Genomic DNA, 24,655 nt, shown 5'->3' with positions numbered 1-24,655 from the left:
TCGAACATAACAAATAAAGTCTGTACATAAGAAAATAAATTGACCACAAAAATCTACCATTTATAACAAATCTGCTACCTCATTCGACAGACATATTTTTAAAAGTCTTTTTTTTATTCAAATCGGACAAATAACTCTGCCGTAGAAACAAATCTAACGTTTCTAAGAAAGTCTGACACCACTTTAACAATAGATTTATTTTCCTATACAGATTTTATAAACAGACTTATTATTCGATAGATTTATTTTGTTATAAATAAATCTGCCGTCGATCAAATGTTAAGGGTACTTTGGTAATGTTTTTTTTGTTATAACTATGGACAAGGGCAATTTCGACCAGAAAAATATTCTAATAATTTTCAAAAAATATGAGTCATTCTAGTAATAACATAATCAATTTGCGTCATTTTAGTAAACTTCCAATTTATAGCAGTTTGCTTCTTCTTTTTTGTAACTTCTCATGAAAATTGAGAATTTTATGTGGTTCGCATGACTATCTACAACATGTGCACCCAAAAACCTCTTCATGATCACTCTCAGCAGTTGTATGAAAAGTATCACGAACCATTCGAGGAGTATATTAAGTCAACTGTAAGTCTTATTCATCATGTTTTGCTTCATGCATCTATTAGTTGTGAACCCTCTTGATTCTTAAGCTGATCAAACAATTTGATTGTTTGCTCTCATCTTTTATGTGTTTAGGTTATGCATGTGTTGAAGGAGAAGCATGATGAATACATGATGCAGGAGCCGGCTAAAAGATGGTCTAACCATAAAGTTATAGTTCGATGGTTATCCCGTTTCTGCTACTATCTTGACCGTTTTATTTCTCAAAGATCACTTCCACTGCTTAATGAAGTTTTCCTGACTTGCTTTCGTGACCTGGTTTGGCATTCATTCTTATAATTTATGGTTTTTCATTGCATCAAAAATGTTTTCTCTTTATTGAATTTGATACTTCATATTTACAACGAACTGCATTCCAAGGAAGCTGTAATAGTAAGTATGGCATGTATAATGTGCATTTATCCCCCAACTCTTGCTTTTACCTCATTCAAAATCTTATATAACATGTTTTTATGCCAGGTTGATAAAGAACATGAGGGTTAGTAGATTGATAGAGATCTACTGAAAACGTATTAGATATTTATGTGGAGATTGGAACGGGATAGATGGAAAGATACGAGTAAGATTTTGAAAGCTTCATGCTTTTAGATTCAGGATCTTACTACTCTCGCAAATCATCAAGCTGGATCCATGAAGATTCTTGCCCTGATTACATGTTGAAGGCATGACTCGTCATATCATTATATTTAGATTGTGTTTTCATTCCAAGTTAGTTAAATGCATTTGTTAGTTATTGTACTTTCATATAACAGTCTCAAGAATGTCTTAAGAAGGAGAGGGAGAATGGCTCCCTACCTTCACTCAAGTAGCGAGCGAAAGCTGATTGATATTAGTAAAGATACATTGTGCGCAACACTATGACATTATGTGTATACCTACATGAGCCATTATTCTACGTCTTTATTTGTGGAGTCGTACTTTCTACGACTCCGTTTTTGCAGACAAGTTTATATTATTTACACTGACTGATATATATTTTACTTACATATCTATCTTTTGGATGCAAAAAGTACAACATGAGTTGTTGGTAATGTACGCAAATCAGCTTATAGAAAAAGAGCACTTAGGGTGCCATGCTTGGCTGAGAGATGACGAGGTGGATCAACTTTTTCTTTGTTTTTAATTGTTAATTAGCTAGTCTTTATAACTTTTTCTAAATGCAGTTTTTATTATTTTAAAAATAAGTTAACATGTTGCTAACGTGTGCTTTAACAAAAATGCCATGTTTCTAAATATAGTTTTAATTACTTTGCCTGCTCAATAACATGTAATAAACATAATTTGTGTAACTAATGCATATTTTAAATTTGTTCTTGAAAACTCTTTCACTTCGTCGGAACTCAGGAAGTGGAAGACAACAAAATTGTTTACTTCAGAAACAAATTAGTCATCAAATTTGTGTATGTATTGTGCAAAAACTCTGAAATAAAGATAAAACCAACTTTTTCATAAAAAAAGAAAGACAAAACCAATTTCTTCATCTTCTCTTAATTTTATTATTAAGATCGAACTCCATCTTTTCTGGTTATCTGAAAATATGCCAAACCAAAACATAATAAAGAGTATATTTATTTCCAATAGACAATAAAAATCCACTTTTACTTGTAAAATTCAAACAGAAATCTAATCTATTATTAAAAAAATCTAAACATAAATGATACCATATTCTCATCGAATGTTTGAATCTTTTGACCTTGAACATTCTACTGATGGGCTACTTGTTGTTTTTTTAACACCTTCAATGTCAATGCCATCAGTATTTTCGATGGTATTTTAATTTATAATGTAAGTTTGTCAAAGAATCATTTAAACAAAGAATCATTTAACTATTAAACTGTTTTTGAAAATCTTAAAAATTACCTTTAAATTATGCAAATCCACATATCCAGTTGCGAGAACAAAGTAAAATAGAACATTCTTCGAAAGCAGTCGGTTTCTGTATGTAGTCAAAACACGATCTCCAATGCTAAAAGCTTATTTAGAGACAACTGTAGTAATAGATATAATAAGCAATTCATGTGCCATATCAGCTAAATCACTAAGACGGTGATTATTATCCTTCCAATAGCCCAAAACATCCAAGTCTAGATTCTTAGAACCTGAAAAGTATGTAGAGACACTGAAAGCATCAATAACTCGCATATATTAACCTATCAGTTCCAGTCTTCTCTGAAGGCAGTGACTTATAATGTGTGTCAATAGACACCATGCTTTCAAATGAATCTTTAAACTTCAATGCTCAGACAAGCATCTCATATGTGGAATTTCATCTAGTAGAAACATCAAGGGATAAACATGTCCCACTCTTAATCCCAACTCTCTCAACACAAGCTTTGAAAGATTGTATTCTTTGTTGAGATGCTTTTACATATATGACAATTACCCTAATGTCATGCAAGAGATTTTTTACTAACTTTAAACTTTCTTTCACTATCAGATTCAAGATATAAGCACATCATCTCACATGCATAAACTTCGTATCACATAACAAACCATTATCATTCATCATAGGAAGCTGCCCTTTAAGGATTATCTGCATACAATCATTGTTGCTAGCATTATCAAAAGTGATAGAGAACACATTTTTCTCTAAAACATTTTCTTTCAAATGCCCAAGAATTGTACTAACAATCTCTTCACCAGTGTGTGGACACTTCAAAAAACTGAAAGCTAAAAAAATTAATGTTCAATTTCCATTTATCATCAATGAAGGGGGCATTTAGACATGGATAATCAATGGTAGTGGGACGGGGTAGCCATAAATCTGAAGTAAAACAAACTTAACTTTGATGTTTTGCAAACACATCTCTAATCTTTTTTTTTCCTATCTCAGACCTTCTAAACACATCAGCAATAATACTTTGTCTACAAATAGGCTAGCAATCCGGATTGGAATATAATCTTTTTACTCTTAACACTTTTATTTTCAACATATCTAAACGACAAATCATGATTGGTTTCTCTACTAAATAAATAAAATTTCAAATCTATTTAATCGAAATGAAAGTTTGGTATATTTTTAATAAATGTTTTAATATTTATTTGACAAAAATAATATAAATGCGTCTATAAACCCTTTATTACGAAAAACGTAATGAACTGGATTTGGGCTCATTTTATAAGGCCCAAAGCGCATGTAGTCAACCCGTAGTAGTGAGTCTGGTTCTTCTTCTTCCTCTTCTTCTTCGGATCAAAAGAAAAATCCTGAAAAATGCGAAGCGTCTTCTGGAGATTCGTCAAGTTTTCCGCCAACCACCCTCTCAGGTTCATGTATCCTCTCACTTTATATCAGGTGTTTACCAATCTAAAGCTTGGTTTCATTTTATATCTTTACAGTCGTCTCATAGCTTATCGACATCTTTAAACTACGTGAGTGTGTCGTTGATCTATCCTTTTAATTCGACTAACTTGTTTTTGAAATTGAATATAATCTTTGTTTATTACTTGTAGCACATGGATTCTCTTGATAATAAACTGGATCTTCCATGGGAGTTTTCAGAGGCTAACAAATCCAAGGTCAGTCACTGATAGAATTGCTTCCTCTTACGTTGAGATAATGAAGACTTCGAATTGGGATTTTATCCATTATGAATTCTAATTCGTCTTCTTGTACCAAAGATTGTCACGAAAATTTGTGGGCATTTTGTTCTCGTTTACTATTTCTGTTCATGTGTGATTGTCCGACACTGTTATATATGTTAAGGAGATACTCTCTTACTATCCATCAAACTACAAGCAGTCTGCGGTGATTCCTCTTCTTGATCTTGCACAACATCAGCATGGAGGCTGGCTCCATGTTTCAGCTATGAATGTTGTAAGATTAATTATCTATCAGATGTACCCCTTACTTAATGGAAGGACTGTAAAGTGGGTGTTCGTAAATTATCTTTCTTTCTTCCCAATTTCCGCTTTGGTTTTTACACTGTCGCTGTTAGACTTAGTGTTCTCTAGTTCACAGGTTGTTGTTTTTTTGGAATACAGTATCTGTTGATACGATCTTACCAACATGACAATACCATAAAAATTATGCAGGTTGCAAAAGTTATGGAAGTTGCTCATATCCGTGTTTACGAGATTGCAACTTATTACTCAATGTTAGGGCAAAGCTACATTAATTCGTCTCTACTGTACTAATAATCTAAACACACTCATTATTTCATTTTTCTCCCTCTTACAGGTTGGAAAGTATCACCTGCTCGTTTGTGGCACAACACCTTGCATGATCTGTGGTTCACGAGATATCGAATCAGTTTTGCTAGACCATTTGGGAGTCAAACGCGGTGGTAAAGCACTATAAACCGAGACCTGTGTATGAAAAAAATCATACGGTTTCTCAGTCTCTGGCTTTAATTATATATGTTGCAGAAGTCACAAAGGATGGCTTGTTCTCTGTTAGAGAGATGGAATGCATGGTATGAATTTCGTATCACCTCTTTACTTTCCTGAAATCGTATGAAAAAATATGATATACAACTCATGTAATTTGACAGGGATGCTGTGTTAATGCGCCCATGATCACGGTGGAAGATTATTCCAATGGATCACAAGGATATACATACAACTATTTCGTATGTCAAATCTCATCTAATATCTTTCCTTTTCTCATGCATTATTTTCCTTTGTTTATACGATTCGTATTTACACTTTCTTATTGCTACAATACACATGAAGACGTTAGACCTGAGAAAGTTGTAGAGATCGTTGAAAAGCTAAGAAAAGGAGAAAAGCCACCGGTAAGTCATTATATTAAACCCATTGCATTGGGATACTTCTCTCATGTTCTTCTCGTACAATCACATTGCACCGGTAAAACTAACGCTCTGCCTGACTTTTTTTGAGCTTATGAATTGATAAAACAATAATAATGTTTCCAAATTTTTGATAACTCTTCTCTATTCTCATCACAATTCACGATGAATTTGAACACAATCTGATCGATTTTGTGTAAAAGAATCTCGACTTAAGCCAACCACATGAGACCAGTTTTTGGCTGTAACATTGGTAAAAGGGTTAACAACTGTGACACTAGTTTAGTTGAGACTGTATGGATGCACTTAATATATAGTTTAGAATCAGTTTTGTATAATGGCCACATGTATCTTAGAACCCAAATCAAACTTTTGAGTTATGTAATTTTGTGTTTCAGCATGAAACTCAAGACCCGAAGAGGATCAAGTGCGGACCTGAAGGAGGAAACACGACACTGCTCGGCGAGCCAAAGCCACTACAGTTCCGTGATCTGGATGCTTGCTAAGCTACGTTCTCTAACCGGCCGGTTTTATATGGTCCAATAATGCGAAAAAGGCTATAGGTAATGTTTGAAGCCTCTAAGCATACTTTTACACAGCATTTTTAAACGAATGACCAAAAGTATTCTCTTTTGTTATTATCTCATTTCCAAGATTTTATTTAGGTTTATGTAATAAAGACTTTTATGTTTCTCAACAAGGCTAAGATTAAAAATAAGTTATTTATGCAAGAAGATTTTATATTCTTATATGACCTATGTGTCTATTGGTTCAATATAAAGATTAAGTTCATATTAATATTATAGATTCTAATGTAAAAGACGATATTGTGATGGATTGGTTTCGATTAATGACATTAGAATATGTGTGTATTGATAACCCTCTTTCCTTGCCTTGTTTATTATAAATGGGTTCTTCTATAATGGTTATATACGTATGTGTTATAGTTGTGCTTGAATATATTAATCACATATAAAATAGAGTTTATGCTTGAAAGAGTATAAAGGAAAATGTGTGATTATTGAAAAGGCACAACAACATATATATATATATATATTTACGCTTGGTGGTGGTTACCAATTAAGAGAAAAGTAAGAAGAGTTACGTTCGTCTCGGTAGTAATCCCTTATATACTAAAGCACAAGTCACCTTACCAATGAAATTCTGACACATGGCATAATTTTATTAAAAAAAAAAACCAAACAGATGAAATAGAAAAAGCCAACAGAATGAAGAGTAAAATTTCTCCATCCCTTATTTTTCTGCAATATCAACTACCAAAATTCCTAAATTTCCTCAAAATTTTCATCCCACGTTCCTTTGTCAAACTGTTTTTTTTTCTTTATATAACTTGCCTTCTTCTCTATATTTCCATTGTCTCAAGTTTCAAATATCGTGGCTGTGAAACAATTTAAAACAATTAAAATAGCAAACAACCTCTCAAACTTTTTTATTGCTCTTCCTTTTTGTATATTTCTCACAGTTTCCTCAAAAGCTCAAACTCCACGGTATTTGGAATATGTAAATTGACTCAATTCAGATTAAAATGGCATTTGAGTATATTTCTGTTTCAGAGCTTCTAAAACGTTGGGAAATAAAAATTTATCAGCATCTCTTTTGTAAGGTAATAAAGTATTTATCTAATCTTTTTACTCATAAATTGATTTTCATATTTGTTTTGTAACTTCTCTTTAAGAAAATTATGTTATCTATTTACTACAAAGAGAGAAAATGCAAACACTTAAAAATAATAGGAAATCAGTATTTTTTTCAAAAAAAAATATTATCCTTGAGTTTGCAGTAATACTTTAAAATAATAGAAAATCAGTATTTTAAAAAATATTATCCGGATTCATTTAAAATACTTTAAATAGAATTTCCAAATAGATGTTTTTATTCAAATCTCCAAGTAAATGTTTTCTACTTTAATAATAAGAATTAGAACAATGAAAAAAAAATGTAGCCATAAAATATATACATGGATTTTTGGAGATTGGATGATGATGAACTTAAAGTGTTTATTGTAGCATTTAAATATGGATATTCTTTTCATAATTGATTTTTCTATTGGGTCTCACTCTTTATATTAGGTATCAAATATAAAAAACAAGTATATTTTCAATTATATTTTGTTATAATCTATCATAACTTTTTTGTATTTAAAATAAAAATGTATAACTTAAATGGAAGATCTATTTGCAAAAACACAAAGAAAAATTAGTGAATTAAATATAGTACATTAAACTATATTTTTATTTGTCGGACTATATCTCAAATTTTAAACATAAAATACTTTCAACATATATCTATTTTAAAACAACATCAGAAATATTATTTTTCCGTTTACAATTCTTTGCTTGAATGCAACTATTTTATATGAAATTGTTATTCCATATTTATAAAATATTTAGTTAATATAATTATTTTATTTTGATTGATAATTCTGAAAATACAGGTTTAACATCAAATGATTTAAAATACAGTTATTTTGATTCGTACGTAACACGAGGGTAATACTAGTTAAAACTATTACACAAGAAACTTATAAGACACATAAAGGAACAAGGATGATTAGAAGGGTTTGGATTCCTTTGTCCATCAAAGGGGATCATAGAGGATTGAAGGCCAAAGGGAAGAGCCGGGCCGGCCTTGAGCCATGCTAGGTGAAACATTTGCAACGGACCCCTAAATGTTTTGAAAGTTACATATAAGTAAGCTTTTCAAAAAAAAATTTAAGCCCCCGAATTTGTAAAAAAAAAAATGTATATAGAAACAGTCACAGACCCCTAAAATCTCAGGGCCGACCCTAGAGAAGAGAAGATCAATTGGTGGAATTGCATCTATACTAATAAGCCTAGCCAAACATGGATCAAGGCTTAGTGTTTTCCTCTTCTTCTCTTAGAAAACTATTAGGGTTGAATTAAGATAAATCTAGTTCGGTCATGGGTAGATTTCATAATTGAAATCATAAAAGTTAATATTACAATTTAATCATACTTGCCAATGTGTACATAAACTCAACAAGGTCCCACACCTTCCCACTACCATTACTTCAAGCTCCTTCATAAACCTCCCACTAAAGTTTGATAAGAGCAGTATATTCAAAGGGGGTAAATGGTCATTGACTCTTGACTAGATAAGAGCAAGTAACCATATTTAGCATAAAGTAATTATGGTTTAGTTAATGGTTTTGCTTTATAATAACGTGAGAGTGTGGAGGGAGAGGTTTATCGAGAATTTGAGCGACTAAGACCATCTGCAACAATGATCCTTAAGAAAAAAATTATTATAAAATTATGTGGGTCCCATTCCATCTATGTTTTTGTGCCAACAAAAGCTCTTAAACTCCCTAGCTAAGGATTCGATTTGATGAGCCTCTTAACTATTCGCGGACCCCACTGACACGTGACGGTCCTCGATTGGTTAGCTTTTTTTTTTTTAAATCCAAAAAAAAAAAAAAAAAAATCATAACTACTATTGCTAAGAATTTGTGCCTTGAGTATCACCATTGTTGATGCCCTAATCAGAGAGAGAGAGAGAGAGAGAGAGAGAGAGAGAGAGAGAGAGAGAGAGAGAGAGGATGTAGAGAGATCTGAGAGAGATGGATTTGTAATCGGTTTCTCTTGTAAAAGTCTTTCTATTCAATAAAAAATATTTCCTCTTTCATTATCAGCTTGTTTACATTTGAGATCCTACTAGTAACAAACTTGGTATCAGAGTAAGCTACGATCGGGAAACGAGGATGGTGCTAGCGAAGATGACTGAGATGGAGATTGACGAACGACTCACGGTGATTGAACGGGTGGTGCCGAAGATCGGGCGGTTGGAAGAAAAAATGAAGGAGATGAAGCGGCTATGGGAAGAGAACATGGAGCGTTTTGAGCGTCTTGAGCGTCTCTGGATTAAGAAAGAGAAGTCAACATGCATCAGTGAAGAGGAAGCTCAATCCCAGGAGCAGATCACGAGCCAAGTCGAGAAACCCATGACAAGTGACGATTCGATTCCGGAGACTTCTTCTTATGCAATGGATCAAGTGATGGATCGATCACAACAGTGTGTGAGGAAGCTGACACCGTTAGTCGTGGGGCAACAGCCGGAAAGGAACACATTGACGTTCCGAGAGCCAGTCATGGTTGTCCAAGAGCGGATGAGCAGATCTTCAGACCTGGAGTGGTTTGAGAAGCGATTGATCGAAGTTGCTGGGGAGAGAGGTATCTCGATGAAGAAGTTGGAGGAGACCCGAGGCATGACGGGCCATATGAGGTTGAATCCGCTAGTGACAAAGCTGGAGGATAAGAACGAGAATCATGTGTTCTTGTTGGATGAGCCGAATCACGTAGTGACATGTAAGAATGTTGCAGGAGAAGAGGAATCACCAGCGACCATGATAGATCTGTTTGAGAAAGTTTCATTTGTTGAGTGTAAAGGAAATATGACGAGGAAGAAGAAAAAAAGGTGGAAGATGCCAAAGAAATTTCTTGATTGTGTAATGAAGGGTTGGAGTTCTGCAGGAAGCAAGATGATTGATCCAAGTCGCAGAGAGTTTTTTGGGTTTGTGGGTTCAGAGGGAATGGTTAAACATCAACGTGAAGGGGAAAAGCGAACCATGGGAGAAAGGGACAACCATGCTTTCCAGTTGTTCGATGAAATGTTTCTAAGAGGAAAAAGGGTGAAAATGAAGATTAAGAAGAGGATGCTTTGGTTCTGTTACTCAAAGAAAAGTGTAAAGAGGAAGAGAATTAAGCAAGAGCTGGTATTTGGAGAGTTGGTGCAGGGACGTAAGGAAGTATTGGCAAAGCTTGCAAGGTGGGAGAAATGTAAGTTCAAACAAATGTGCAATCAGCTGAATAAGTTGATCAATTTGAGACTCTCGGATAACCAAACTTTACTCTTCTGGATTACTAAACTGGCGTCTGATTTTCTGTTGGGAAGGAAGCGTAGAAGTATGATCTTCATAAGCAAAGAGAAGAACATATCTGCCGGTCAGGGAAAGAGTTTAATGAGGCGGGGAAAAGCAGGAAATTGTCAATTGATTTACTTACATCAAATGCTTAACCGAAAATGGACTCTAGGATTCATGAAGGAGAAGAAGAAGAAAGGAAGAAAGGAAGAAAGAGAGTGGAGTTGGATGAGAAGGGCATTTAGTACAGTCATGGTTTGATGAATGCAAGACTGACAATGGGTGATAAGGGAGTTAAGAGACAGCTTGTCACAGAGAGGATACTTAAGTTCAAGTACAAGCACCACAACGGAAACAAGAAGATCGGAGATATGTTTCTATCTGCTGATAGGAGGAAGAGACCCAAGTCAGAATACAAGCTTGTCTCCTGTGAAAAGCTTAGCTTGCTTATAAGTGTTTGGACGAAGATCAGAATCAATGGAAGGTGATTAAGCTCGGGTTGTTGTTGGCACAGTCACTACGGAGACAGCTGGCCGTTGGGAAGGGACAGTGCGATGGAAATTACTACATAAGATGTGACAAAGAACTACAACTGAGGAGTTTAATGAGATCACTAACCGCCAATGTTAAAAAGATTGCAGGACCTGCAGTAAATTCTGGAATTCTTTTGTCGTTTGATGCAATAGAATGGAAGAAGATTCTGATGGAATGGGAGAAGCTAAGAGCTGCAGACGAGTACAAGAAGAGGCACTCGGCGAGGAGTACAATGAGGCTTCCTAGGAAGTATGATGTCAATCTGGTGAATCTCATGAGGAAACAGTTTCTCACAAAAGGGAAGCGAGCTAAATTCCGAAAGGGAGTGATGAGCAGTGGAAGAGCTAAATTTAGACAGGGAGTGATGAGCAATGGAAGAGCTAAATTCAGACAGAAAGAGATGAGCAATGGACTAGGTTGTTTAGAAGTGTTGTCTCCACCAAGAATGGCAGGGAAGAAGGCGAGTTACAAGAGCTTATGTGGTTTTGTGTTCTTGTTTCACATTCTTGAAAACCAGATTATGGAATCTGCTTCACTTCCAGGTGATGTCGAGTACTATGATCCTGAGACAGTACACGGAAAAAGCAATCAGAGATCTTCTGGGCAGAATTGGTGTAAGCCCTAAAGCAACGGGGACAACACAAGTTTCTCCTAAGCGGCAAGAGAGTGAAGCTTCAAAGAGAAGCGAATGCAGAGATTGTGGCAAAAGAGAGAAACGTGTTGAGTTGTTCTTTGAGTTTCTGTCATCAACAGGCCAAAAGAAGAACATAGAAAGAGTGTGCCAGGAGATGGCCTTGTCTATAAAGATGAACAAATGGTCAAAGATGATAAAAAAACAGAAGCTGAAGACCTGGAATAAGGAGGTTAGCTGGGAGAAACAAGTAATGAGAAAAAATGCCTAGAGGATTAGAAGGTTGTTCTTTGCTTCAACCTTGAGGACAAGGTTGAATTCAAAAGGGAGAGTATTGATAAGAACTGTATATTCAAAGGGGGTAAATGGTCATTGACTCTTGACTAGATAAGAGCAAATATTCATAGTTAACATAAAGTAATTATGGTTTAGTTAATGGTTTTGCTTTATAATAACGTAAGAGTGGAGAGGTTTATCGAGAATTTGAGTGAATAATCACAGAGAGAGAAAGGATGTAGAGAGATCTGAGAGAGATGGATTTGTAATCATTTTCTCTTGTAAAACGGTCTTTCTATTCAATAAAATAGTATTTCCTCTTTGATTATCAGCTTGTTTACATTTGAGATACTCGTAACAAAGTCATGAAAATAAAAAGCTGCTTTCATCAAAGTCCACCTCAAAAATAGAGGTAACTGATTTTAAATAATAATTTATTAGAGCCTTTTGACAAATTCTCCCTTCTACTGCAAACCCTGCCTACATAGATTCCATCTCCATTAATTTACCAAACAAGTGGACGTGGGAAGGAAATGAAACATCAACAAACCAAAGTCATGTACCGTTGTGTTGCTGTACAAACCCTTACTTGCACAAGAATCCTACGGTGGAGGAGGATTCGTCTCCGGTTTAACCACTGATGATGAAGTATCCGGAGGCTGAGAATGGTAAATAGCCATAGCCAATGAGATTGGCATCATACAAAGAGCCTTAGACTGAAGTAGCTGCATTGCAGCCCCAACGTTTTCTTCCATCAGTTTAGCCACTTGACGTTCAGTACCATCATTAGACCATTTCTCCCACGCTGCTTGTGGTGTCCTTCCACCCTCACTCCCTTCATCCTATTGAGGTTTTAACAAACAGTTTGAATCAAAACCCCATTTTCTAAATCTTTGATATTTTCTCTTAAAAAAAGTTTTTCTTTTTACCTCAACTGATGATGACAAAGGCATATCAGTAACTAGTGGAGCAACAGCACCGGCTCCACCAAGACGACTCATGCTCAAAACCTACCAAAAGTTGACGAAAGAGAGACATAAACCATCATTCAAATGGGTAAGCTTTATCCCACGAAAAAAAAGCTTTTACTTTTCTTAGATGAGCATGGAAACTTCACAAAAATCTTTTATTATGTAATCAGAAAGCCATCATTGCATACTATTTTCTTTACTGTCTCCATTATCTTTTAAAATTTAAAGTAAAGAGAGACTTCTTTTTTTTGTTTGACAGGAGCTTTAAACAACCTATTGCATTTTGATATTAAGAAGCGTTTGCTCTAAGATCTTTATATTATAACGTGATCATCATGATTATAGTTGATGCTTTTAATATATGGTATTTTAATCTTAAACCATGATTATCCTTCAATATGAAACAAAACAAAAAGTGAAAAACGAGAGATCAAATGTCAAAGTACAAAAAAGAAGAAGCAATTTAGACTTGTTTATTCTCTGGCATATTAAATAAAAAAAATCAATGTAGATTCAAGATTAAAGCTATTAGATTGGTTATGTAGAGACTAGTTATATTATACTACCTTAACTTGGAGCCTGAGAAACTTTACATAATCGACAATCTCATCGATCATAGCAGCTCTATCTGTCTGCAGAGAGAAACAGCAAGTGCTAAACCTTTGTGAAGAGATGACAAAAGTTACAAAGTGAAGCTCAAGGTTAAGAGATAGACCAACCTTGTTAACAGTAGGAACAAGTTCTTGAAGCGCCCTGATCCGTTCTGCTATTCTTTCCCTACGTAGCTGTGGCAAAGTTAAAAGCATTCCCACAATAAATATGAACACAATGGTAATAAATAAAGCACTAAATCTTTCGACTACTTCTTGCATGTATATCACATTACCCTTTCAGCGATGCTATGTGGATCGGTAGCCTGACCACGCCTAGCTCGAACCCTAGGTCGGATTGATGTAGGCTGATGCGGCGCCGATGGAGCTGGCTGTTGCATCGGCTGCCCGGGGAATACCTTCCACCAACACAAAAGATGTAAGAATGGATAATTAAACAATGTCAGACAACAAGATCAACCACACAGCTAGTTCGAACCATAGCAAACCAAGAAGTTAACTTACAGGTTTCATAGAAGAAGAAGGATGATCAAGAACATCATCTGAGAATCGTTTCCCACTTCCAAGACCACCACCACCTTCAGGTCTACGAAAGCCAGGTCCTTTCCCTTGTTCAAGACTCAAACCTAAAGGAAACATCTGACTGTGAAACCCACTTCCTTCCTCGCCTGAACCCAACTGAAGCATCATCGGCGGTGCTCCTCCTCCTCCGCCTAACCCACCAGATAAAACGGCGGCTGAAGAGGCTGGGAAGCTGGGAAGACCGAGGATTTGGTCGAAGAAATCATCAGAAGGTGTTTGGTCTGAAAGGTTCTCATGAGCCATTGGTTTTGACTTTTGAGTATGAAAATGGAAACTTTATAACTCGAACGAGTCACGATGAGCGAGTTTGAAGACTTCGAAGAGAAAAATCTTCATGAGAAAGATTACCGATAAAAAATTAATTTGCTTTGGTGAATTGATGATGCTCTGGAACGAATGAGGACGAACAAGACAAGACGATAAAGGAGGAGAAGAAAGGTGTAGACTTTATGCTCTGTTTTATAAAATTATCTTTGTGCTAAAGGACCTTGCTTTTTCAAACTATTTACACGTTTGCCAACGTCTTCTTTACCTTCCAGAAACAATAAGTGGGCTTATTAATTAAATGGGCCTTCGTGATCTATTCTTCCAAACCTGGGCCTTCCTTCTTTTTTGTATTTTAGTAGCTTTTTTCGCAACTATTTCGTTGTTTGAATCTTTAATTTTCAGTAATTAGTTTTTTTTTCTTTCAAATATACAGTTTCAGTTTACAATTATTAAATTGGGTGGACATAGATTACGATCATCAAAACAATTTCATTAGATTACATATAAAAAAAAAACATTAAATTTCATTTTGCGTTGACGAGAAAACTAATGATACATCGACAAAACTAGGAATGAGGATTCGGGTACCCGTTGGCGTTCGGATCGGGTTTTACGGATTTTCGGGTTTTACGGGTTTAGACTTCTAAGTCCCATACTAAATTTTTTTATTACGGGTCGGATTCGGACAATATTTCTTCAGTTTCGGTTATAATTTGTATTGCATCCTAAAACCCATAAAGTAATCATATACCATTCGGTTTCGGGTTTTTTTCGGTTCGGTTCGGATTATAGTGAAGTAAATACATAATAAAAAAATATTCATACAAAACATAATAGATTAACTGAATTAAAATGCATCTGAAACACAATAATCCGAAAATAGCAACATTCCATAACAAAAAACATCCAAACACATCAAATCCGAAAACATTCAAAACACATCAACTCCGAAAACATCCAAAACACTTCAACTCCGAAATAGCAAGAAAATAACAACAACAAAGTTTTAAAAAGACAGACACAAAGAGCATATGATAATCTTGAGAACACGACCACTTGATAAGCTTATGTTCCTGCCAAACAGAATAACAACAACATTAGAACAAATAATTATAAACAGAAGAAGCAATGTCTTCAATCAGAAAACTCAAACATAGAAAGAACAGACATTACCTTATGATAGCCCCGTGAAATTCAATCAGCAAATTCTATTGCAAATACAAAAACAAGCAGGTCATTATAAACTAACAAACGCATATAAGAATCAAAATAATGTGAACAAGCAGATTGAAGACATACCTCTTTCAAGTTTCTCAAGTTCTTCAATATCCTCAAGAATCTGTGCATTACTGAGCACTCTTGAATCACAACGAATGTCCTCTTTGAGCCATTGCTTGGTACACATCAGAACCTCAATCATGTAGTGAGTAAGGCAGCTCCTAGATGGGTCAATTAACCTCCCACTTGTACTGAAGGCATTCTCAGATGCAACAGAAGACACTTGCAGAGCCAAAACATCTTTTGCAATCAGAGACAGAACCGGAAACTAGGTAGAGTTTCTCTTCCAGAAGGATAGAACATCGTATTCCACACCAAGCATCAAATCTGGATTCTCAACAGCTTCTTTCAAGTAGATTTCCAGCTCATCACGTTTGTCTCTCACGCCTATCTCACTTAGCTTCTCCTTATACCTTCTGTCGATCCTCTTGTAACCTAAACCATCTTCAACCAAGTCCAAAGTAACATTGGACTGTTGTACTTTTCGACTACATTGAGAGGCTTGGGTGCTGGATTTCTTGAATTCATCAAGTTTCCCTCTTTGACTCTCCCCATATCTCTCACCATACTCCTTGAATAAGCTTCACAGAACACTCATCACAGAGTCATACATATCCTTGCCTTCCAAGCTTCCCTCCCCATAAAGCTCATCGAAGCACATGCTTGCAAGATCCATCTTCTTCGTTGGATCAAAGACTGTCGCCACAATTAACATCTTGTTGATGTTTTTTAGCCCATCCCAGTACTTGTCGAACTTCTTATACATCTCCACAGCCTTCGTCTTCATTTCATGATCTCTGCTATGACTCAAATCCAGCAGGTTGGTGGTTATGGTTACAATCTCCCCGTAACACTTGAAAGCATTAAGAGAGGTGGAAGCTGATACAACGACAGTGGAGTTGTAGAAGATGATAAGGAACCGGCTTAGTCTTTCTATTGCTTTCCAATCAAGCATCTGCGGAGGACCTGTTCTCTTTTTCCCTTTCTCCACTTCCAAAAAGTAATCGTTGTACAGCTTGTCCTCTTGCTCCATCTTATCAAAAGCAACTTGAAACTTCAGGGCTGTGCTCAACATTAGGTAAGTGGAGTTCCACCTAGTCGTGACATCTAATGGCAAGCTTCCTCTAGTAATTTTACCAGCTTCTACTTTCTGCTCAAACGAGGACAGCCTATTACCTGAAGCTCTGACATAGACCACAGCATTACGGACAGCCTCAACACTCTCACTAACATCAGCCATTCCATCCTTCACAATCAGGTTGATGATGTGTGCACTGCATCTCATATGCATGAACTCTCCATCTAAGACCAACGCATCTTCAGACTGTGAATCAAACTGACTTTGAAATCTTCTTAAAGCAGAAGAATTAGCCGTTGCATTGTCTACAGTTACACAGAATACCTTGGAGATTCCCCACTCAGCTAAGCAATCCAAAAGAACATGTGATATTGTCTGACCCTTGTGATCAATCACGTGTTTGAACCCAAGGATAAGCTTCCTCAATCGCCAGCAATCATCAATGAAATGAGCAGTGACAACCATGTAACTAGCACCTGTGATCAAGCAAAACAGAAAGATAAAAAACATAAGGATCAAGCCAAACAGAAAGACAAAACAGTAGATAAAACACATAAACTTCTTACGTGTTACTTGAGCAGTCCAGATATCAGTAGTCACTGAAACTCTTTGCTTATTAGCTTTAAACCATTTCTTCATAGCAGCCTTCCTCTCCACATATAGCTCTACAATATCTCTTGTTGATGTCCTCCTTGAAACAGGTTTGTCCAGATCCATCTACACACATGACATACAAAGTTAGATACCAATTTAAACTAAAGAATTAAACAATGCCTGAGTTATAAAACATAAGAGAAATCTGACCTTCTTACAGAAGTGTCTCCAAGCAGAACTTTCTATGAAACTCAACGGTAATTGTCCTATCACCATCATCTCATTTGTAGCTTCTCTGAAAGTGGTTGCACTGACCTTTGCAGACTTCAGTGTTCCTTCTTCATCGATATTGGTTTGAGTCGAACTTTGGCCCTCTGTGAATGACCTGAAGTTTCTGCAGATACTGATATGCTTCAGCAAGTTTGAGGTTCCCGACCTTGTTGCGCAACAAAATGTCTTCTTGCAGTAATGACACAAACATCTATCACGATTCTCCTTCGTTCTTGTGAAATGGTTCCAAATTTTTGACCTTGTAGGAAGAACCCGAGGAGATTTCTTCGCTTTGTATGTTTCTTCACTGCCTCCAGATGATCCTTTACGCTTGCCTTTGCTATCCGGAGTCATCAACTCTTGTCCTTCATCACCTTCTACGTCTTTGTCATTCTCACGATCATCACGGTTTGGAGTTACGAATGAATCCATCTGTAAAAAAAGAGAGTGAGAATCATTCATGATCGAAAGAGATTAAGAAATCGAAAACACCTAACAGAAACCCCCAACATTCAATCGATTATAAATAACTCAAATAGAACTCTGATTTTTTTAAGAAATCGAAAACACCAAACACCTAAATGTATTTTCTTAAAATCAGATTTCATCTAATAAAACTCAAAGTCTCAAACCCCAATTGAATCACAGAACAAGTAAATTTATCAAAAATTAGGGATTTCGAAATTGAAAAAGTGTTATTTACCTGAGATTGATTTCGCGTAAACGAAGAAGATGGAGAGTGAATGAGTGTTTGAAACATGAGAGGCTCCTTAGGTTTAATAGCAGATACGATTAGGGATTTCGAAAGGTGGAAGAAGATTAATAGACTCTTGCTTGATGCTTTTTCGTCTCCAAAGTATCGAAACTCAGCAACTATCGAAACACGAAGTCTCGAGAAGGGAAAGACTCTCTCACGCGTGTTCTGTAATGTATAAGCCGTACACGTGTTCCGTAATGTATACATATATGTGATATGTTATATAGGTTCGGGTTACTTCGGGTTATTCATCGGTTATCGGTTTAAACCGAACCGATCCCGAAACCCAATGTATCGCTTAGCTAAACCCGATCGGGTATTTCGGTGGATCCAGAACCGATACGATCTCTCCACTTCGGTCCGGGTCCGGGTTCGGGTTCGGGTTTCGGACATCTGCAGTTAGGTCTCTTTTGGTAAGCATCCGGTCAGGTAAGGGGGTTCTCTTTGTTCCCAGGGGTTCTGAAGCTTTCTTCTGGTTTCAATCAAGTTATGGATGGGTTTGTCATTTTTGGTCCTTGTTTGAAGTCGCTCTTCTAGTCTTGCTGACTCTTTTCGGCTGCTTTGGATGGTTATGATGATGGTCAAGACATGCCTAGATGCTTTGATATGTTGATATGCTACTGCCTTGTTTGTGATGCTAAGGCCCTGTTCGTTTCGCGGTCGCTAGCGTCAGCGACCGGTTCCAGCGTCTAAACGTTGTTCGTTTACCTGTCGCTGGTTCTGCGACCGATCGCTGCGACCAGACGCTAGCGATCCGCGTTTAAAAATTTTGATCGCCAAAAATTCAGCGTTGCGACCAAAAATCTGCGATAAAAAAAAAGTGCAAAAGACAAAAACACCCTCGATCTATCTTCAAAATCACAAAACAATACCCTTAACCCTAAAGCTCTTTCACGAGATCTCTCTCACACCTCTCTTCACCATCTCTCCCGATCTCTCAGGCTTCTTTCTCTTCACCATATATCACAATATCTCATCAACATCTCTCCTCACGATCTCTCTCACACCTCTCTTCACCATCTCTCACGCTTCTCTCCACCATCTCTCACGCTTCTCTCCACCATCTCTCACGCCTCAGCTCTCTCAAAGGTCAGTTCTCTCTCTCTCTCTCTCTCTCTCTCTCTCTCTCTCTCTCTCTCTCTCTCTCTCTCTCTCTCTCTCTCTCTCTCTCTCTCTCTCTCTCTCTCTCTCTCTCTCTCTCTCTCTCTCTCTGATTCTGATTCGAAGTAAATCCTTTTATTTACAACTTTCAGGCAGTTCTCTCTCTGATTCTGATTCAAACTCAGGTACAATCTATCTCGATCTTTCACTTGAGAGATTTAGGAGGGTTTATAGCTAGTACTGAAATCAGTGAGATGGGCATGTTTCAAAACGTAGTCTTATTGTTGTACCTGTAAGAAAATTGCATTGTTCTGGGTTTTGGGATTATAATATATTTTGATCATATAAGATTGTAGTATTTGCAGAGATGGGTTTTCGATTTCAATTATTATAAGTCTTTGATCATGTCTTAATTCATTATTTCATTCACATATCAGATTAATATTGCTTTGGTTGAAACAAGCAGATTAATGGCATTACTATCTGAGTTATGTTTCAATCCTTGATTCACTTACGTTTGTATTATCTTTTCAGGTTTTGACATAAGTCACAACAAGACAACAACTAGACAAGAAGAATGGCTAATAATGATATTGTAAGTGTCTTATGCAGTTTTAGTTTCTTAGATGTTTTGTGATTTTTTTTTCCTGCTAGTTTAGCTTGTTTGTGTATTGATGAGACTTGTTATTTAGAACTGGACCGATGAAGAAGTTTGGTATTTTTTTACTCTTTATGCCGATGAGAAACGAAAAGGAAACAGACCAAGGAGTGGCATGAATGTAGTTGGAAGAGAGTTCATCATAAAGAAGTTTGAAGAGAAATTTAGTAAGAGATGGATATGGGATAGGTTTAAGAACAAGGTTGATATTAGTAGGAAAGCATACGTCAAGTTTAAGAAACTCACTCATAATAGAACCGGGCTTGTCTATGATGCTATGGGAAGGTTGGAGATGTCCGATGCTTGGTGGGATCAATGCATTGCGGTAAGTAACTTTCTCTTAGTTGCTTTAATAATGTCAGTATATTAGCATGAAAAAATACAATCTGTCTTCAAGTATACTAACTTTTTTTCTCTTAAATAGGAATGGCTAGGTGCAAGAAAGTACAAGACCAAAGTACCTCCAAACATGGATGTTTTTGAAGCAGAGTTTGATGCTGTTACTGTGACTGGAGCAGAAGGATGGAGTGCTCAGCAAGGAGAAACTAGTTTAGATTCTAGAGTAGATGCAGAAAAGGATGAGGAATCTGATTCAGTTGACACTGATATGCTAGCACCAAGAGAAGAAACAAGTAGAGCTGGATGTTCAAAGTCAAAGAGAAAGCGTAAAGAAGTTGATCATGAGCCATATGCTGTTCGAAATGCAATTATGGCAGAAAAAAATAAGATAGCTGAAAAGATGCTAGAGATAATGGCAGAGGATCGTGTGGTGTTGCAACAGGATCGCAAATTCCGTGTAGACAAAGTATTGAAGATACTTATTGAGCTGCCTGGAGTGATTAAGTGGTCACCATTTCACATTGCTGCTGTTAACCATCTCAAAGCTGATGAAGCAAACAGATTCTCGTTTATGTCTTTTCCTAGTGGTGATGATAAGATTAGCTACCTTGAGAATATGATTGGAGTTAAGATTTATGAAGGATTGTAGTGTCTGTTTCAGTATGACTGTTTAGTAAGCTTGTTTTAAGCGTTTGACTTTTGTTTCATTTCTTTTGTTATGACTCAGATTATAGTCTTTTTTAAGTGAATGAATAGTTTCTGTTTTTTGTTATGACATATAGTGCAGTGTTTAAGCTTATGACTTCTGTTTTTTTTTTTTTTTTTTTTTTAATGAACTTACTTTCGTATTCACAACTTATATATATATATATGATTTTAATGCTTTGCAGATGGTTAGGTGGTACATGGATGATGATGATGATGATTATGATGATGAGGATGAGCAGGAAGATGATGTGCTTAAGGAAGAGAGATTGCTTCATAGAACAGATTGAGGTGCTGGATGGCATCATGTTCAGCAACTTATGCACGGGTCAGATCAACAGTGTTATGATATTCTTCGCATGAATCAGAGGACATTTCAAGATTTGTGTAAGATGTTAGCGACGAGATATGGGTTACAAGAGACGCACAATGTCTATATTGAAGAAGCGGTTGCCATGTTCCTCGAAGTGGTGGGTCAAGATAAGACAGTACGGGTTATTGCACAAAGATATCAGCGTTCGTTGGATACAGTCAAAAGGAAACTTGGTGAAGTTTTGAGTGCTCTCTTGAAATTTGCTGCAGATGCACTAAAACCAGAAGATGGTGAGTTCACAAGAGTATGCCCTGCTTTGAGAAGTGATGATCGCTACTGGCCATTTTTTAAAGATTGTATTGGAGCATTGGATGGAACTCATATCTCAGTTTGCCCTCCGAAGCGAAATGCCGAAGCATACAGGAGTAGAAAACAGGAGCCGACCATGAATGTCCTTGCTATATGTAACTTTGATATGAAGTTCATATATGCTTATGTGGGTATCCCGGGTAGAGCACATGACACAAAGGTATTGACTTATTGTGCGAGGAATGAGCCATTTTTTCCACATCCGCCAAATGGAAAGTATTATTTGGTTGATGCTGGATATCCCACAAGAACAGGGTATCTTGGTCCGTATCGTAGAGTTCGGTATCATCTCGATCAGTTCAACAGAGGAGGACCGCCAACGAACACTCGAGAGGTGTTCAACCGGAGACATTCAAGCATGCGATCTGTGATTGAGAGGACATTTGGAGTGTGGAAAGCAAAATGGAGAATTCTTGACCGTAGGCATCCAAAGTATGGTTTGATCAAATGGATAAAGCTAGTAACATCAATGATGGCTCTACACAACTTCATACGTGATTCACATCGAGAAGATAATGATTTTGTGCGTTGGCAAAGAAGAGAAGAATATCATACACATGGTGATGATGATGATGAAGATGAAGATAAAGATGAAGATGAAGAAGAAGAAGAAGATGGTGATGGTCATGGTCATGGTGGACATATTCCATATGAGCCGACTGGTGATAGAGCCATGAAAGGTTTACGTGATCATATTGGTAATGAGTTGAGTAGAGGATATCGATTACCTTACTAGTTTATTTGATTTGAGTTTGTACTGATTTTTATTATTAGTTACTCGTATGACCACTTTCTCTATTGTTTAAATCGAAATCTTTGAAAATTAGTTTAGTATTTATGAGAATTAGTTTAGTTTTTTTTTTCATCATAGACTTAAAATATTTATGAAAATAATTGAAAAAAGAAATAAATTTTAAGAATGATATCAAATAAATATTTGGTCGCTAGCGATACCGAAACGAACAACATAGCGACAACCGCTGCGATCAATCTCGCGACATGGAAACGAACAACTCAGCGACAACCGCTGCGATCAACCTCGCGACCTTCAAACGAACAACTATCAGCGACATTATGTCGCAGTCGCTGGTCGCTGACTCTGGTACATGGCCTAAATGAATTATCTTTTTCAAGTTTATGTATTAAGTCTTGTTTGAATGTGTCCGGGAATGTCCGACTAGTGGCTTCGTTTGTCAGTTTTAGTATTCTAAAGGCTTTTGGTAGTCTTGTTTTATGATCAGTCTATCTTAGCATAAGATAGTTGATGTGTTATAATGATTTCTTGATTCTATGTTTAGGTGAAATCTATAGATGGCAAAAAAAAACAATCATCATAATTAATGATTAATATATTTCTCATTTATTGTCTTTATCAATTTTGTATAAAATAAAATCCAATCAATAATATTAATCTAGAAACGTACAAAAACCTAGTAAAAGAACTAAAAAGAGAGCCAGATATATTGGCTTTGAATGTAGGACAGGAAAAATGCCGAAAAAATGCAGGAGAAAAAAGACACGCAGATAAGACTGCATTTTGTTTCCATTCATGTTTATAGATGCAAAAAAAAAAAAAAAAAAAAATTCTCCTACATGCAGATATTTTTTGTTCCTTTAATTTATGTTCTGCATATATGAGAAGAAAATGTATGGGCCAAAGACAGAGGCCCAATGGCTGCTTTATATTTTTTTTTAGTTAATTACCTATACATACTTTTCATTATCTTTCTTCATTCACTTTCAAACTAAAATCCTTTTACAAGAAATTTTAGTGTTTTTCATTTTTTATTTTATGTAATTAATTTTAGATAACTTTTATTAAATATAAAATGATATATTTTCTTGTGTTTAATTAGTTTTAAGAAAACTATTTTCAGGAAGTCTTTACATCCATATAACCATAATTCAAAAAAATAAAAATATATTTTTTAATTAGTTTCTTCATTAAATTATGAAAAATATAGTATGTTAAAAATAAATTGTAGCATATGTTCAGTAATAAACATAAAATACAATATGAGCAATAAAAATACTCTATAATATTTTTTTAAAAAATCATTATATGGTGTAACTGTATAAAACTTTGTATAATACTCCCTCCGTTTCAAAAATAGATGATGTTTTGGAGAGTTTTAGATTTTTCAAAATACTTAATGTTTTGATATTTTATATTAGTTTTAGATTTATTGAAAACAGTGTGACCAATGATGTTTTATAGTTTTTTCATGATTGGTTGAATTTGTTTTAGTTTATATTTTAAATACTATTTTTTAGGTAAAAGTGTATTTCTTAATTCTTGTGCATTGAACCAAAACATCAACTATTTTGAAACAGAGGAAGTATTTAAATTTCATTGTATTTAGTAAAATATAATGATTAGTATTTTTTGTTTTAGACATTTAAGTGACATAATTAGTTTTTCAACATTCAATTAAATATAATACATAATAACTTTAGAATTAGTATTTTTTGTTTAGATATTGAATTTTAGTTAATTTACCTTTTTCTAATATTCAATCAAATATGATAATCAGTAAATTTATTTTATAAATAATTATATATTTATTTAATATAATATGTCTGATCTGCATTATCAGCTTGATCTGTATTTGTTCTGCTTGATATGTATGTTCTATTTGATATGCGTTTTTCTGATATGCGTACCATTTGAAACTATTATATACAGTGTATAATATAAATTAAAAAGACAGCCAGATATATTATATAGTAATATTTTTAGGCTAAGGAACAACCAATAGAATTTCGGGATTTGATGTAAGAAAAGGGGTTAAAGAGCACCTCCAACGGGGATTCTTTCCATTGGGGTTCTTAATATATGTGTTATGTATATATATATGTATGTATATATTATATATGCATAATTAATTGTGGGGTTTACAATTTTTGTGGAAAGGTTTTTAAAAGAGGGTTTTAAGAATCTTTAAAAACCCTTATTTATGGGATCCCACAATAATTGTGGATTCCACAATTATTTACACATATATAATATATACACATACATATATATACATAATAAATATATTAA

General features: G+C 35.5%; 3 protein-coding genes across 4 annotated transcripts; 2 read left to right on the top strand and 1 right to left on the bottom strand.

The window, feature by feature from the left end:
- The first annotated feature begins 489 nt into the window (after positions 1-489).
- On the top strand, positions 490-5,881 carry LOC106432387 (NADH dehydrogenase [ubiquinone] flavoprotein 2, mitochondrial-like). Its single transcript, XM_048748992.1, has 10 exons — positions 490-591; positions 703-777; positions 1,087-1,105; positions 1,216-1,289; positions 4,078-4,143; positions 4,331-4,441; positions 4,805-4,910; positions 4,993-5,039; positions 5,118-5,195; positions 5,774-5,881. Exons 1-10 carry the CDS (start codon positions 490-492, stop codon positions 5,879-5,881), a joined length of 786 nt encoding a protein of 261 aa, XP_048604949.1.
- Positions 5,882-11,988: 6,107 nt separating this feature from the next.
- On the bottom strand, positions 11,989-14,355 carry LOC106426579 (transcription factor UNE12). Of its 2 annotated transcripts, XM_013867294.3 has the most exons (6): positions 13,803-14,355; positions 13,574-13,696; positions 13,407-13,472; positions 13,254-13,319; positions 12,646-12,726; positions 11,989-12,558 (listed from the first exon to the last, which is right to left on the bottom strand). In XM_013867294.3, the coding sequence occupies exons 1-6, from the start codon at positions 14,121-14,123 to the stop codon at positions 12,319-12,321; spliced, it is 897 nt and encodes a 298-aa protein (XP_013722748.1). In that variant the 5' UTR covers positions 14,124-14,355; the 3' UTR covers positions 11,989-12,318. The 2 variants fall into 2 exon arrangements, with proteins under 2 accessions (XP_013722748.1, XP_048603198.1); XM_048747241.1 differs by having other exon boundaries at positions 12,083-12,558; positions 13,254-13,472; positions 13,803-14,340.
- A 6,964-nt stretch (positions 14,356-21,319) lies between these two features.
- Positions 21,320-22,911, top strand: LOC125582341 (putative nuclease HARBI1). The gene is made up of 2 exons (XM_048748991.1): positions 21,320-22,041; positions 22,908-22,911. The coding sequence occupies exons 1-2, from the start codon at positions 21,320-21,322 to the stop codon at positions 22,909-22,911; spliced, it is 726 nt and encodes a 241-aa protein (XP_048604948.1).
- The last annotated feature ends 1,744 nt before the right edge of the window (positions 22,912-24,655 follow it).

This window comes from Brassica napus, chromosome C2, assembly GCF_020379485.1.
Source record: "Brassica napus cultivar Da-Ae chromosome C2, Da-Ae, whole genome shotgun sequence".
Classification (NCBI taxonomy): domain Eukaryota; kingdom Viridiplantae; phylum Streptophyta; class Magnoliopsida; order Brassicales; family Brassicaceae; genus Brassica; species Brassica napus.
Note: the sequence above shows the minus strand (reverse complement) of the source record. Positions and strands in the feature narration are given on the sequence as shown.

Bases quoted from the DNA above. Each gene is read 5' to 3' on its own strand.
- LOC106432387 (XM_048748992.1), top strand. From the start codon at position 490: ATGACTATCTACAACATGTGCACCCAAAAACCTCTTCATGATCACTCT. The intron at 4,144-4,330 runs GTCAGTCACTGA...ATATATGTTAAG, and splicing joins CAGAGGCTAACAAATCCAAG to GAGATACTCTCTTACTATCC. The intron at 5,040-5,117 runs GTATGAATTTCG...GTAATTTGACAG, and splicing joins TTAGAGAGATGGAATGCATG to GGATGCTGTGTTAATGCGCC.
- LOC106426579 (XM_048747241.1), bottom strand. From the start codon at position 14,123: ATGGCTCATGAGAACCTTTCAGACCAAACACCTTCTGATGATTTCTTC. The intron at 13,697-13,802 runs GTAAGTTAACTT...TGTTGGTGGAAG, and splicing joins CTTCTTCTTCTATGAAACCT to GTATTCCCCGGGCAGCCGAT. The intron at 13,473-13,573 runs GTAATGTGATAT...ACTTTGCCACAG, and splicing joins CACATAGCATCGCTGAAAGG to CTACGTAGGGAAAGAATAGC.
- LOC125582341 (XM_048748991.1), top strand. From the start codon at position 21,320: ATGTTAGCGACGAGATATGGGTTACAAGAGACGCACAATGTCTATATT.